Source organism: Lactuca serriola, chromosome 7 (genome assembly GCF_051521515.1).
Source record: "Lactuca serriola cultivar US96UC23 chromosome 7, Lser_US96UC23_V15, whole genome shotgun sequence".
Classification (NCBI taxonomy): Eukaryota; Viridiplantae; Streptophyta; class Magnoliopsida; order Asterales; family Asteraceae; genus Lactuca; species Lactuca serriola.
Genome location: NC_136414.1, coordinates 24,895,365 through 24,911,904, shown reverse-complemented (window position 1 = coordinate 24,911,904; position 16,540 = coordinate 24,895,365). Strand labels below are relative to the sequence as shown.

General features: G+C 35.3%; 2 protein-coding genes across 2 annotated transcripts; one reads left to right on the top strand and one right to left on the bottom strand.

Annotated features, from left to right (window-relative positions):
• Window positions 1-870: 870 nt before the first annotated feature.
• On the bottom strand, window positions 871-3,249 carry LOC145062747 (transcription factor bHLH112-like). The gene is made up of 7 exons (XM_079010346.1): window positions 2,932-3,249; window positions 2,287-2,770; window positions 2,079-2,189; window positions 1,902-1,967; window positions 1,733-1,798; window positions 1,597-1,647; window positions 871-1,488 (listed from the first exon to the last, which is right to left on the bottom strand). Exons 1-7 carry the CDS (start codon window positions 3,183-3,185, stop codon window positions 1,336-1,338), a joined length of 1,185 nt encoding a protein of 394 aa, XP_078866472.1. The 5' UTR covers window positions 3,186-3,249; the 3' UTR covers window positions 871-1,335.
• Window positions 3,250-4,617: 1,368 nt separating this feature from the next.
• LOC145063805 (putative mitochondrial protein AtMg01250) lies at window positions 4,618-4,962 on the top strand. Its single transcript, XM_079011387.1, has one exon. It carries the CDS (start codon window positions 4,618-4,620, stop codon window positions 4,960-4,962), a length of 345 nt encoding a protein of 114 aa, XP_078867513.1.
• Window positions 4,963-16,540: the final 11,578 nt, after the last annotated feature.

The window sequence follows — 16,540 nt, the reverse complement described above, 5'->3', positions numbered from 1 at the left end:
CATGTGGTCTTCTCAAAGAGCTTAATCGAATAAAAGTGTCAAAGTAGTAATCTTTTTCTAATCAAAATTTTAACTATATGTAGCCCTATTCGAACAAAACCTATATTCAAGATTCTTGTTCTTTTTCTTTAGCGAATTAGGGTTTTTTTAATAGTTATATGTGACCATTTATACGTTTTTTTTTTACTTCCCGTTTCTTTTAGAAGTTGATAAATGATCGAGAAAAAACCATATGGTTAAACATGCAGCTCAATCAATGTATGCATTATAAGATAAGGTTATAAATGCTATTTTTGTAGGATACATTGATATCTTGTATATATATTATATACAAATGTTTATGTATTGTGATTAATTACTAGTTATGTACAGTGATCTCTAGGATATATATTCATGATATCTTGTATATATATTCATACAACGAATTTTTTTTTCTATATATAATAATTAATTTGCGTTCATGTCTAGTTCGTTGTTAATTAGTAGTGTTGTAGTTTTTTATTTTTTATATTTATTGTTTCTAAAACTAAAATTACAAAAGTGTAACATTTTAAATCATAAATTTTTGTGTATAAAAAAATAGTTTACATAATTAATTCCAAAATCATTGGTTTGAACTCATAATTAAATAATATCTTGTGAATTACCTATTTATAAACATCAATAACCATACATGCGAATTAACTTCATCAACGTGGGTATGGTTTTTTTTAGTCTTTGGATCAACATTTTTTGGAGCAAATTATATATGATGTATATATGCATTTAAACATTTGACAATACTTTACTACTTTTTACGACTTCCTATCAAAAAATTTTGAATAGAAACAAAAAACTCACAAGATAATTAACATCTAAAAGTTGCAATAATTAAGCTAACACAAAGCATGTTATTAATAAATATTAAAAAACACAACTGAAATTAGAACAAAAAAACATATTCTCTTTCTTTATATAGAAACCTAATCATTTGCTAACCCTACATCAAACTGGCATTGGTTGTCCTTCCTTCAAGAGTCACTTTGTAGCTTCTTTTTTAATATCCTCCTTTTTTTTCCTTTCCTTTTCTAACTTTTCTTCATTGTACTTCTACTACACTACTCCAATATGTGGCTCATATTTCTCTCTAAAGTATATTATATATAAATATAAATATAAATTTCAAGCTTTCTAGCTATTTTGATTAATTTGTTTTAATCAAAATAACAAAAAAGCTTAAGAACTTAACCTTTTTTTTTTTTTTGTGAAAAACAACCAATGGGGCATGAACTTGTGTTATGTTTACAAAGAAATCAGTTTTTGAGGGTTTGAGTATTTTTGACTTTTTCGTCACCTCTATCTGAATGTGGTACCGAAGCTTGATGTCCAGTAATCGGTTGCGGCTTCAGTAGTAACTGGGAAGGTACTCGATACTGGCACAAGGCAAAGTCCACGGCTCCTTAAGTCTTGTTGTTTATCTTCCATAATGGTTTTAACTTTGTCGTGAATCTGTAGATGAGATTTAAGCTAGTGTAAACGATTTACGTTATAATTAACTTTTGAAAAAAAAACGAACTAAAGATTCTAACAAATCAGCTATGTGTCTGCGTATCTTACTTGTTGACGTTGCATAGTAGCGCCATTTTTCATATAGGGAGCACTTAGAACCTGAAGTATATGTAATGAAACAAATAAACATGATGTATTATAAGATATTATATTTAGAAATTAATTTATACCAATATAAACATACATTGACTTGATCGTGAAGGAGCTTAATGTACTCGATTGCTTCATGGAGAACCGATGCTGTATCAGTCTGTAAGTTTTAAATTTAATTGATCACCATATAAGCTATATAAAAAGATTGAATATTTGAACGGAATTAATAATGTCGAAAAGAACATTAAGATCATGAATACCTTTCCGAAAGGTGAAACTAGTTGTTGGAGCGCAGTTACTCGATCCCCTAGCTTCTCTTTTCGAACCTGAAAAAACGACACCCTTAATTAGGGTTTGTAACTATGTATTTATGGGTATTCAACTAAATTCTTTAAAAGATTTTATGAAAATTCCATTAAAAATTAAGCAATGTATACCTTAAACGTTGGCAATGGTGATGGTGTTTCAAGACGAGGTCGCTTGAATGTAGGTTCACCGGAGCTTTTCTTTACAGATGATCCCAAATCCCGAATTTGTTCATTTTGAGACTAAATTGAGCATTTAAAACGAAGTTGTTGATGAAACCCTAATCTTGATGTGTGCATGAGTGTATGCAAGTAAAAAAAAAGTTATCTTTTTCGTTACCTTGTTGTTAGGGAAAATGGGTTTCTCTTCATATGTCGATGAGAGAAACGGAGACTGCGTTGAAGTGAAAAATCCTGCACGATTATGGTTTAAATCTAACGTTGAGGCGTTCCAGAAGGGGGTCTTGTTGGCTAAGTGTAAACCTCCAAGAGCCTGTTGTTTTGACTTTACAGAAGAAGAGAATCCGGGCATGCTTGAAACCGAATTATAATCATCTAAATTCGATTGAAAATCGTAAAGGGGTTGCTGCGACGGAGCTGCCGGCGGCGGTGGTGAAGTGTTATGGAATAAAGTTTGAAGTAAACTTGATGGGTAACCATATGAAGTACCACCCAAATTTCCGTTGCTATCGCCGGAGCTTGTGATAAAGTTTGAAGGCTGTTGTTCGTCCATACCGAAATTTGATGAATCGTGGCCGCCGGACGGTAGGTTGTTCATGATTTCTGGTAGGGTTTGACTGTAACTCTCTTCACTTCTTCCATTACTAATGAAAATTTTCAATGGAGTGATCATCAGATTCTTTTTCTGCTTCATATAATTACAAAAGAAGTCTATGGTCCATTTCATAGAGTGAGTGGAATTTAAAGTTGAACCAATAATTGAAAAAACAAAGTAAAAGATAACCAAAAGCTATCGTATGCTTACACTAATAAAGCTTGATTCCAATTGGTGGTTGTAGACGGTGGCGAACCCATCATCTGAAAGGCTGAATCCGGCGAGATAGTGGTGGTTCGACCACCTGAAGACTCGTCAGTTGACCTTGTTTTCATGTTCATTATATCACTTTGCGGCCAGCACCCTCCATAATTGCTCATATATGATGAGCCGATGAAGGTGGTGGTTCTTGGTGAACTCCACCAGCTTCCGCCGCAGACCTCCCCCTGAAATTCTTCTGCCATATGTAAATTTATCCACCAAGATTTCTCTCTCGTTCTTCTGTTGTACAATTAAACACTTGGAAGGAAAGTTAGTCATGTTATATATATATATATATATCTATATATATATATATATATATATATATATATATATATATATATATATATATATATATATATATATATATATATATATATATATATATATATATATATATATATATATATATGTGAAACATCAGGGAATGTACGGAGGATGTAAACTACTGAATCTGGTTGACAATTTACAAAGTGACAAGCTAAGTCAAAAATAAATTGATTTTTTATAAGAAATTTCAAGATTTTATTAATATTTATGCAAAATATTTCAACGTGTTTATTAAAAATAAAAATTTAATATATAGTTGTAAACGTTACATATTTTTTACAGTAATATTTTTACGTAAATAAAAAAAATTATAATCATAAATAAAATAAGTAATTCAATATATACTAATAAAAAATATTAACATATTTTAAAAAATGATGTTGAAAATTTAGGTGTAAACAATAAACTTTTTTTTAAAAGTAAATTTTCGAAATAAATACAAACGAAATAATAATAATTAATTAGATAATTGAATGTATACTAATAAAAAATTATTGACATATTGACATGGTGGATATATCATTTAATTTCTTTTATGTAAATATAATTTTATATGTTTGCCTTTGTCTTTAGAGTAATTTGAATCTATATTATGTTTTTATCTTTAAAACAATAATAAATCTTAATATAAAATTATGGTGAAAAAATGCTATCAAATTTTAAAAGTTCAATTATTAAAATGGAGACATTATTAATTTAAATGTGTAGCTATGAAAAATATTGTTAGTCACTACACATTTTATATGACTTGCGTGTAGTAAAATATAAATTTACATTTTATTCATTGTTTCTACATGTATTACACACATAAAATAAAAAATATATATACTACCTAATTGTCATATAACGTTTTAAAAAAGTATTATAGTATATTTAGAAATATATAAAAAAAAAATATATGCATATATAGGTAAATATAAATTTATATTGAAATAAAAGACATTTACCTGAATAGATGACTTAAAAAATGCTTAATGCTAATCCCTTATAATGTGTATTGGCTACCATATATAAACATTTACTAAGCAAAGAAATGGCTAGAGCATTTATTCTCAAGATTAATAGAATTAATGTATCTATCATATATAAACTCTTACTAAAAAGTGAATTTTAAATTTTAAGAAAATGAAAAACATAAGGAAATGACAAATAGGAAAAAGAAAATCAAAAAATCTTAGAAAATGACATGTGTCAAACGTAATGAGAAGATGACATTTTTGGCAAAATCATTTTAATTTATTATGGTAGATTTTTTATCTTTCGAAATTTCGGTATTGGAACTACTTAGATGATGTGATGCGACAGATGGGATTCGGGGATACGTGGAGATCTTGGGTTCGGGCTCTACTTTCCACATCAAAAGTTTCTATCTTAGTTAATGGAGTACCTGTGAAAGAATTTCACATGGAGAAAGGGGTAAGGGAAGGGGACCCCCTATCCCATTTCCTTTTCATCATAGCAACAGAAGGGCTTCGTGTTGCAATGGTGGAAGCTTTGGAGAAAGGAGTTTTTAAGGGCGTGAACTTACCTAGGGATGGGCCAACCATATCCATTTTTCAATATGCAGATGCCGCCATTTACATCGGTGAATGGTCTTTACAAAACGCCAGAAACCTTATGAGAATGCTTACATGCTTCTATATTTCCTAAGGTCTCAAAATCGACCTGATAAAAAATGCAAGGTGCTTGGTGTCGGGGTGAATTCTTTGGAAATTTCAAATATGGCTGACTGCTGAAGTGTAAAGGAAGCTCTCTTCCTTTTAAATACATGGGTATAACAATAGGAGGAGGTAACCTCTAGTTGGCTGCTAATTGTGGATAGATTCCAGGGCAAGTTATCAGAATGGAAAGCTCGCAACATGTCTTTCAAGGGTAGGTTGACTTTATGTAAGGCAGTCTTGGGGTCTCTCGGCTCAAATTGCTTTTCTATTTATAGAGTTCCATAAAATATCCTTTGCAAACTTTGAAAGCATCAAAAACCGTTTATTTTTGGAAATTGGAAGCCTTAAAGGCTTTAATCTAGATTTATTAACTAAGTGGTGGTAGAGATTTAAAACTAGCCCCAACTGTCTTTGGAGGGAAGTTATATGGCCTTTATAAGGTAGTAGTGGTGGTCTCTATGCAAACACGCAAGGTCAACATAAACCAAGGTTGTAGAAATCGATTGACGTAGGCTAATCGATGGACTGGGGGTCAAGGGATTAATCGGCTGGGCGGGGATTAATGGGGGGATTAATCGGGGACCATTAATTATTAAAAAAAATTTATTAGAAATTAATAAATATTACATTAATGCTAAGAATATAAGTAAACAAGTTAACAAATAATAAATATGTAATACATAACTTATTTTTCTTTTCAATTTGTAAATTTCTTCTCTTAAGCATTTACACAAACACTTGGCATGCTAGTTAGAAGCTTGACTATCACGAATGTCACAAACACCATAAGAACCACATAATTCATATCGATCAGAATTATCCATTTGTACACTCAAAATCGGGTGTTTCTACTTCCACGAATATCAAAGCAGTGTGTACTCTCCCAACCCAATTGAATGAACACGACATAGTTCTTGATAGCGAACTAAAAGCACATAACTTGCAGATAATTGAAAACTATGATCAAGCATACATTAAAAATCGATAATAAATAGAAATGTAATTAACCAAGATCAAGAAAACATAAAAATCTGAGATCAAGCAAACATTACGTACCTTGATATTTCACCCAAGTAACAATCTGATCCCCTCTGTAAATCTGAGACCAATAACAGATAACAAGATACGATTTTGAAAATTTTTCCAGAGTAGTAGTCGTCATCGATTGAGCACAATAGTTGAGCAAGTGACAATGAATGAGCATCGTACGACTATGGAGAAGCAGTGGAAGGTGAAAGAGATGAGGACGAAGCTTGAGGTTGAAGATGAAGACAACAACATATGATGTTTCTATTTCTTTTCTTCTTGGGTGTTCTTTGTTCGACAACTTCAATGGTACAACTTCAATGACACATCAAGAAAGAAGAAAGAAGACATCAATTTATTGCAAGAGAAGGAGGGTGCGATTTTGCTGATTGAGTATCCCACATTGCCAGTGGGATAAAACAATGAGGGAAAACATATCTATAAAAGCGTAGCTCCCTCCTTTGAAAACCAAACCCAATTAAGTTTTAGGCTAGCCGGATCCTTTGAGCTGGTGGGTCCATTAAATTTAAATGGTCTGGTTTGTCTGATTGGACCGATTTGGACCGAATTGGCCCAGTTTTGACTGATATTGGCCAAGGTCAATTAGTTAACCCTCTAACACCTATTCTGGCGGTTGAAGGTTGTCTAGCGCCTAGGCACCGATTAATCGGCAACCTAAGCCGATTTTTACAACCATGTCATAAACCCACTATTTGGGCCATGATTTGCGGCATGGGGAAGGTGTCGGAAGGCATGTATTTGAATATTTATACCTTGTTCCAACAAAATGAAGATAGCGGTAACTAGAGATGGCAGCTTGAGGGTGATGGTATATTTTCAGTTAAATCTTTAAGGAAAGAATTTGATTCAAACATTTTGGAGGCTATAGATAAAGCTATAGTTTAGAGCAAGGTGGTTCCATTGAAAGTCAACCTTTTTATTTGGAGACTAATGTAACATCCGAATTACGGTAACTCTTTTCTTAAGCTTTTGATGAATTGTTGTTGGCAAAGAGGACCCCTTGTATGTTGGGCATACATACAAGTACACTTAGCGTACTGAGGCGCATATCATCAGGCATCTGAGCCTCGTATGCAGGGCATACGAGGAGGTATGCGGGGCGTACTTGGCCTATGACCAAAACCCTAATCTTTTGACTTTTTCCCTATTTAAACCCATTTATGGCCTTTGGACCCTTTCTTTTATCAGCCACCTTGCCTTTAAACGCCCCTAGAAACCCTAAATAGCCATTAGAGGTGATTTTGAGCTTGAAATAACAAAAAGGATCCACTTTTGGTGTGTTTGCAAGAAGAAGATCTTGTGGTGCAAGTCTTGGACGTGGTGGAACTTCTAGATCCAAAATCTACATCATCTTAGGAGCTTCTGGAGGTATAAAGTTCATACCTTGCTTACCTATCGCTTAGATCTCTCTTTACGCTAGGCGTATGATGGGTTTTATACAAACAATCCTAAGTGTGCATGCAACCCTAGTTTGGATCTATGTTTTCACTATAAGATACACAACATTATGAACACAAGAATAAAACCCTAGTGTGCATTGCTATTTTCGAAATTAACATACAAGATTGGATTACATACCTCTTGTTGTTATATTGCAATAACAACTTAAATCTTAAAATCCCAAGTCTTGAAAGCAAGCACCACAAGTGTAGTGCCTCTAATGGCTCACAAACACCACAAGCAATTGGAAAGGCTTAAGATAGAGGAGGGAGGAGATGGAATTCATCCTTGGGACCTCTTGGTAGCATGTGCCCGAATTCTAAAGGCCTAGGGGTCTTTATATAGGGTTTAGATTAGGGTTTCAGTCCTTATCCTTATCCAGTTGCTTGCCCACCAAGCAACCACAAGATAAGCCTTGAAAAACCCTTATCTACTTATCCTTGGACGATTTTAAGGATATCCTTATCCTTGAATTCTTCCATCCTTTAACAAGGATAAATATTGCCCTATCTTGCAACTATCTTATAATTACAATTCAGCCCCTCTAGTTTAATTAATTACCCTTGATCACAAAATTAATTCCTAATTAATTATTGACCAATATTAATTAAACAAATATGATTTTTCCTTTAATATATTATTCTTATAACATATTAATAAATCACAATAACCTCTCTCTCTCTCTCTCTCTTTAATTTCTCCAGTCAAGTTGCTTTGGTGAAGGCAACCCAAAAGGACCATGCACAACCGGGTCAAGTACTTACCAAATATGGGTACGAGCTTAGACACTAATCCAACAGCGTACGCACAACAGATGGATTTGGTCTTGTAAGGTGCACGGTAAGAGACTCTCCATGACCCATCTTAGCGGAAATCATGTTAGTGAAAATCTCATAACGCTCTTGTCTCGCGTTTTGGTGGTATCTCTCCAATAAGTCTTGGTGCATCTCGTATGGATACATGTCCTCATAGGACTTTTGGAATTCGGAGTTCATTGTGGCTATCATGATGCAGTGAACCTTCGTTGCATCACGTTCATGAGTCTCAAAAGCACTCATTTCAGCTGGAGTAGCGATTTCTGGATTGATCTTCTCGAGCTTTTCATCAAGGACATACTCCTTGTCCTCGTAGCGAGCGATCGTGCAAATGTATCTTATCCATTCGCTAAAGTTCGTCCCATCGAAAGTGACCTTTTGACAAAGGCTCATCAATGTGAAAGAACTATTAGCAGCGTTATCTATCTTCAACAGCTACAAATAGAAAGGACAAAGATAGATTAGAATATGAATCCCTAATTATCACCCAATTAGAAAAAATTAGGGCTAGGATCCAACAACAATATTTACATCTTAGAAAAGGGATGCCGTAATCTAAATGCAAATAATTTGAAGGTAAGTGAATGACGATTCACTAATTCTCCATCATGAAAAACCTAACTCTAAGTTCTAAATGTATTGAGAATTCCTAGGTTCGGATGAGATTCATTGAAACTTTTCAATGGCATGTTTAAATCTCGATATGACCCTCTCGTTTGTGACTGGGATACCGAGGATCACAAAGTGGGTGTGAATTACCATGCAAATTCACATGGTGCCTTCGTTGTAACGATCACCTATTCGATGTGCCGGTAAACCACACACGCTCCATCGAACTATGATAAACAACGAATCACCCTTTGCCACCTTCGCTTAGAACCAATTAGTGTGCCGGTAAACCACGCACGCTCCACTAACTTCTTAGCAAGGTGCAAAGTGTAATTTCATGGGATTGCATCAAATTCACTTTTCCTAAAGTAACTAAGATTGGGAAATTTTAGAAAACATGTAGTTAGTTTGTATTTCTTATTATACTTTTAATGAGAGAATGAGGTTGCCCTATCCTACTCGTTCGGCTAACGACCCTCCACCGATCAAGCAAGAGGTGGGTGTGAGTGTACACCCATTAAGCGTCATTTTATAGGCCGCAACCTTATACCCACCTTATAGACCGGCTTCGTGAATGAGGCCTACTAACGGTAAGACTAGCATTTTAATTATACATATATATATATATATATATATATATATATATATATATATATATTATTAAGCTTGTAATAATATAATAATATTGGGTGTATTTTAAACATTTTAAAAATACTAGGGTTTTAATCTTCAATTAAAATTTTCGAAATTTAATGTCACTTAAATTAAAATTTTAATGATTAAAACTCTTGATTTAATAATTATCTTAAATTAAACTATTAATTTAAATTATCAAATCATAAGGGATTATCTAAATCTAAAAGATAATTACCATTTAAACATTTAAGTTATCCTAATCCCTTAAATCCCTCTATAAATTTCGAAAATAGGGATGGGATAATTCATGATCTTTAATTACCATATTTAACTATTAAAGGATAATTACAAGATATGGGATTATCCAAATCCCTAAAATTTAGGATCTTATCATGGGGAAGGAGGCAAATCTCGAAATCTAAGGGTTTGCAAACCCTAGATTTCGAAATCTTGGATTGAAAGGAAAGGATTCAAAAACCCTTTCAAGATTTTCGCAAATTAGGGTTAGGAAACCCTAATCTCGAAATCTATGGCCTCCTAGGGTTTATTGGATATAAACCCTAATTTGTCAAGTTCATACAATTGAATAAAACTAATTGAAAAAAAGTTAACCAAAGTCTCTGATACCACTGATGGGTTTTATACAAACAATCCTAAGTGTGCATGCAACCCTAGTTTGGATCTATGTTTTCACTATTAGATACACAACATTATGAACACAAGAATAAAACCCTAATGTGCATTGCTATTTTCGAAATTAACATACAAGATTGGATTACATACCTCTTGTTGTTATATTGCAATAACAACTTAAATCTTCAAATCCCAAGTCTTGAAAGCAAGCACCACAAGTGTAGTGCCTCTAATGGCTCACAAACGCCACAAGCAATTGGAGAGGATTAAGATAGAGGAGAGAGGAGTTGGAATTCGTCCTTGGGACCTCTTGGTAGCATGTGCACGAATTCTAAAGGCCTAGGGGTCTTTATATAGGGTTTAGATTATGGTTTCAGTCCTTATCCTTATCCAGTTGCTTGCCCACCAAGCAACCACAAGATAAGCCTTGAAAAACCCTTATCTACTTATCCTTGGACGATTTTAAGGTTATCCTTATCCTTGAATTCTTCCATCCTTTAACAAGGATAAATATTGCCCTATCTTGCAACTATCTTATAATTAGAATTCAGCCCCTCTAGTTTAATTAATTACACTTGATCACAAAATTAATTCCTAATTAATTATTGACCAATATTAATTAAACAAATATGATTTTTCCTTTAATATATTATTCTAATAACATATTAATAAATCAAAATAACCTCTCTCTCTATTTAATTTCTCCAATCAAGTTGCTTTGGTGAAGGCAACCCAAAAGGACCATGCACAACCGGGTCAAGTACTTACCAAATATGGGTACGGGCTTAGACACTAATCCAACAGCGTACGCACAACAGATGGATTTGGTCTTGCAAGGTGCACGGTAAGAGACTCTCCATGACCCATCTTAGCGGAAATCATGTTAGTGAAATTCTCATAACGCTCTTGTCTCGCGTTTTGGTGGTATCTCTCCAATAAGTCTTGGTGCATCTCGTATGGATATATGTCCTCATAGGACTTTTGGAATTCGGAGTTCATTGTGGCTATCATGATGCAGTGAACCTTCGTTGCATCACGTTCATGAGTCTCAAAAGCACTCATTTCAGCCGAAGTAGCGATTTCTGGATTGATCTTCTCGAGCTTTTCATCAAGGACATACTCCTTGTCCTCGTAGCGAGCGATCGTGCGAATGTATCTTATCCATTCGCTAAAGTTCGTCCCATCGAAAGTGACCTTTTGACAAAGGCTCATCAATGTGAAAGAACTATCATCAACGCTATTTGTCTTCAACAGCTACAAATAGAAAGGACAAAGATAGATTAGAATATGAATCCCTAATTATCACCCAATTAGAAAAAATTAGGGAAGGATCCAACAACAATATTTACATCTTAGAAAAGGGATGCCGTAATCTAAATGCAAATAATTTGAAGGTAAGTGAATGAAGATTCACTAATTCTCCATCATGAAAAACCTAACTCTAAGTTCTAAATGTATTGAGAATTCCTAGGTTCGGATGAGATTCATTGAAACTTTTCAATGGCATGTTTAAATCTCGATATGCCCCTCTCGTTTGTGACTGGGATACCGAGGATCACAAAGTGGGTGTGAATTACCATGCAAATTCACATGGTGCCTTCGTTGTAACGATCACCTATTCGATGTGCCGGTAAACCACACACGCTCCATCGAACTATGATAAACAACGAATCACCCTTTGCCACCTTCGCTTAGAACCAATTAGTGTGCCGGTAAACCACGCACGCTCCACTAACTTCTTAGCAAGGTGCAAAGTATAATTTCATGGGATTGCATCAAATTCACTTTTCCTAAAGTAACGAAGATTGGGAAATTTTAGAAAACATGTAGTTAGTTTGTATTTCTTATTATACTTTTAATGAGAGAATGAGGTTGCCCTATCCTACTCGTTCGGCTAACGATCCTCCACCGATCAAGCAAGCGGTGGGTGTGAGTGTACACCCATTAAGCGCCATTTTATAGGCCGCAACCTTATACCCACCTTATAGACCGGCTTCGTGAATGAGGCCTACTAACGGTAAGACTAGCATTTTAATTATACATATATATATATATATATATATATATAGATATTAAGCTTGTAATAATATAATAGTATAGGGTGTATTTTAAACATTTTAAAAATACTAGTGTTTTAATCTTCAATTAAAATTTTCGAAATTTAATGTCACTTAAATTAAAATTTTAATTATTAAAACTCTTGATTTAATAATTATCTTAAATTAAACTATTAATTTAAATTATCTAATCATAAGGGATTATCTAAATCTAAAAGATAATTACCATTTAAACATTTAATTTATCCTAATCCCTTAAATCCATCTATAAATTTCGAAAATAGGGATGGGATAATTCATGATCTTTAATTACCATATTTAACTATTAAAGGATAATTACAAGATATGAGATTATTCAAATCCCTAAAATTTAGGATCTTATCATGGGGAAGGAGGCAAATCTCGAAATCTAAGGGTTTGCAAACCCTAGATTTCGAAATCTTGGATTGAAAGGAAAGGATTCAAAAACCCTTTCAAGATTTTCGCAAATTAGGGTTAGGAAACCCTAATCTCGAAATCTATGGCCTCCTAGGGTTTATTGGCTATAAACCCTAATTTGTCAAGTTCATACAATTGAATAAAACTAATTGAAAACAAGTTAACCAAAGTCTCTGATACCACTGATGGGTTTTATACAAACAATCCTAAGTGTGCATGCAACCCTAGTTTGGATCTATGTTTTCACTATTAGATACACAACATTATGAACACAAGAATAAAACCCTAATGTGCATTGCTATTTTCGAAATTAACATACAAGATTGGATTACATACCTCTTGTTGTTATATTGCAAAAACAACTTAAATCTTCAAATCTCAAGTCCTGAAAGCAAGCACCACAAGTGTAGTGCCTCTAATGGCTCACAAACACCACAAGCAATTGAAGAGGCTTAAGATAGAGGAGGGAGGAGATGGAATTCGTCCTTGGGACCTCTTGGTAGCATGTGCACGAATTCTAAAGGCCTAGGGGTCTTTATATAGGGTTTAGATTATGGTTTCAGTCCTTATCCTTATCCAGTTGCTTGCCCACCAAGCAACCACAAGATAAGCCTTGAAAAACCCTTATCTACTTATCCTTGGACGATTTTAAGGATATCCTTATCCTTGAATTCTTCCATCCTTTAACAAGGATAAATATTGCCCTATCTTGCAACTATCTTATAATTACAATTCAGCCCCTCTAGTTTAATTAATTACCCTTGATCACAAAATTAATTCCTAATTAATTATTGACCAATATTAATTAAACAAATATGATTTTTCCTTTAATATATTATTCTTATAACATATTAATAAATCACAATAACCTCTCTCTCTCTCTCTCTTTAATTTCTCCAGTCAAGTTGCTTTGGTGAAGGCAACCCAAAAGGACCATGCACAACCGGGTCAAGTACTTACCAAATATGGGTACGAGCTTAGACACTAATCCAACAGCGTACGCACAACAGATGGATTTGGTCTTGTAAGTTTCTGGACCTTGATTAGTCATTGGGCCTGGTAATGCTTTGGATTGGTAGGCCAACTTATCTGTATTGGGCCATGGTTTTTATGGTTGGGCCATATCGGGCCATGAGGCCCATTAATGATAATTAGACATGGAATTTGGGCCCAATAGAAAAGGAAGACTTTTGGGCCATTGAGAGAAGACTTGGAGTTTGGACTCTTCAATTGGATTGTGTTCAGTCCTAACCTTGAGTAATGTTATTATTGTTTAGCACAGGTGGTTACAGACTGTTAGGAGTGCAAAATTCGGATTCAGCAGACAAGGTGAGTCTTCTTACCATACCAATGGGTCTAAGGCACCAAGGCCGACTCATTTTATGTTATGTGGTACACTAACTGTAGTAGAGATATATGGTATGATAGTTAGCTTTGTGCTAAGTGGTATGCTAGTGATTATATGATATTTGCATGGAAGATCCCAGGGGGAGCCCGTGGCAGTTGGATATAAGACCATGTGGGGGAGCCCATGACATTCCTAGGTAAAGACCTTGTGGGGAGCCCATGGCATGATGGTATAAGACCCTATGGGAAGCCCAAAACATCCTTATATGTTTATGTATGTGTTATGTAGTATGATAGAAACTTTTGTGATATATAATATGCTAGTTGATTATGTATGTTATTGCATGGAAGACACCGGGGGAAGCCCGTGGCAGTTGGATATAAGACCATGTGGGTGAGCCAATGACATTCCTAGGTAAGGACCATGGGGGGCCCATGGCATGAAGGTATAAGACCCTGGGGGAGCCCATGACATCCTTATATGTTAGTATGCATGGCTTACGTGGTATATGTATAAAATAACCGCCTAAGTAGGGGAGAGATATTAAATAACCATTTTCCAGAATAGATTGGTTAAGGGCTTATTGAGATCAAAGGTAAGGTTTTGGGAAAAACCTTGTTGCCCAAGGCGTGGCAGTGCCCGATGAGAACGTGCATCTCTTTTTGAGTGTCACCTGATTGCGAAACCCTAATTTTCCTGGTCTTAAGCCCTATTTAAGGGAAGTAAGGGCTATGGTTTGCACAACCTCGAACGTCATCACCTCCTATCTGATCTATAAACACCCTTAGTCTCCATTGTTGTGTTTCTGAAGTTTTGTGGTAATTTTTGGTGATAATAATAAGAAGGAGGCATCCTTTGTGAAAAGATCTAACAAGCAAGCTCCTTCTCAACCTTCTATCTCACCTTTTGGACCCTAGTGAGTCTTCAAATTCCATCCTTTATGCTTCATGTTTCTAGATCTATAGTTCTTTGTCTTGTTCTTCATTTTTTTGGTTAGTTAGTGTTGTTAAAATCCATAAAGTTAGCAAATTTATGGATCCCTGATGTCCTTTTGTGATCACATGTTTTAGATCTGAAGAATGATTGAGTTTTGAATCCTTACATGAGGTTGTGACTTCGTTTTCTCCATTTTTGACCTAGCTTAAGCTCCAGACATGCATTGGGTATGCATTCCTAAAAAGCAACAATTTTTATGATGTTTGGAGCGGAATAAGGCCTTCTAGAGAGTTGCTTGAAGGATTAAGAGCTTAATGCACTAAGCTGTCCCGGAGCAATTCCTACGACCTGACCATATACTCACCACACTATTTTATTCTAAGTCTGTCACGACGTGACAGATGCTTGGACATGACGTGGTGGCCAGCTGAGTTGACTTTTGGCTATTGACTTTAACCATTGACTTTTTTGATCAAGTTTGGCTTTTGGTAAATTTGAGTGTTTTAGGCTGTCGTTTAAGGTTTGGTCCCTAATTGTTGTATAGGTGTCATGTAGCACCAGATTTTTTGGATTTGCGAGAGCTATGTTGTTATCTACTAAACTGCAATGTAACGTCCCAAAAATACGAGCCAAAAATTTCATTTTTAAAACATACACTTTGCAAAACATTAGAGATAAAACATTCACTGATCATATCATTTCATAAAAGATGTTACGTGTCTGGAAACCATTTTATAAAACATAATAATGTCAGAGTACAAATCCCCAGGAAGATCTCATAGTGCGGAATACGAAGCATGTGTGTGATGTGCCGCTACCGCGCCGACTCCTTCCCCTTCGAAGAAGAGGTACCTGAAACCAAAACTAAAAACTATAAGCAAGAAGCTTAGTGAGTTCCCCCATCATACCACATACCATACAATCACATATCATACATACTGTCGGGCAATTCTGGGGTGCTCGATCTACCCGGTACGGCCATTCTGGGGTGCCGACCTACCCGTGTCAAGCCATTCTGGGGTGCTGACTACCCATGTCAAGCCATTCTGGGGTGCTGACTACCCATCGGTCCTAACAACCGATCCTCGGGGACTATTTCACCCCCTACTGCTACTATCACATATATCTATACCATGCATATTATCAGACATATTCGATCTCCCTTCGTTCCTAACGACCGAACTTGGGGACTATTCCCCTCCTACTACCACTATCACATATAACATATCATGCCAGCATATAAACATATCATCACATACTGTCAGACATATCTGGGGTGTCTGACCTACCCTTCGGTCCTAACAACCGAACTCTACTACTATCACATATACATATCATGCCAGCATATAACATATCAGGTAGTAGTAAACCTAGATGATGTCACAAAGACAATCACCTAACATACAACTCCTACTAGTAGGCCGGCATTGTGGCCGTAGACCCACCGCTACTGGTAGGTAACTCACCTCAAAGTAGCTGCTGATCTTCGTGGGAACTGACTGTCTTCTGCTGCTGCTGCCTCGGAAATCCTCTGGCTATAATTCCCACAAAATACTCAGTCAAATACTGCTAACCGACCTCAGGGTAAAATGACCATTTACCCCTAAC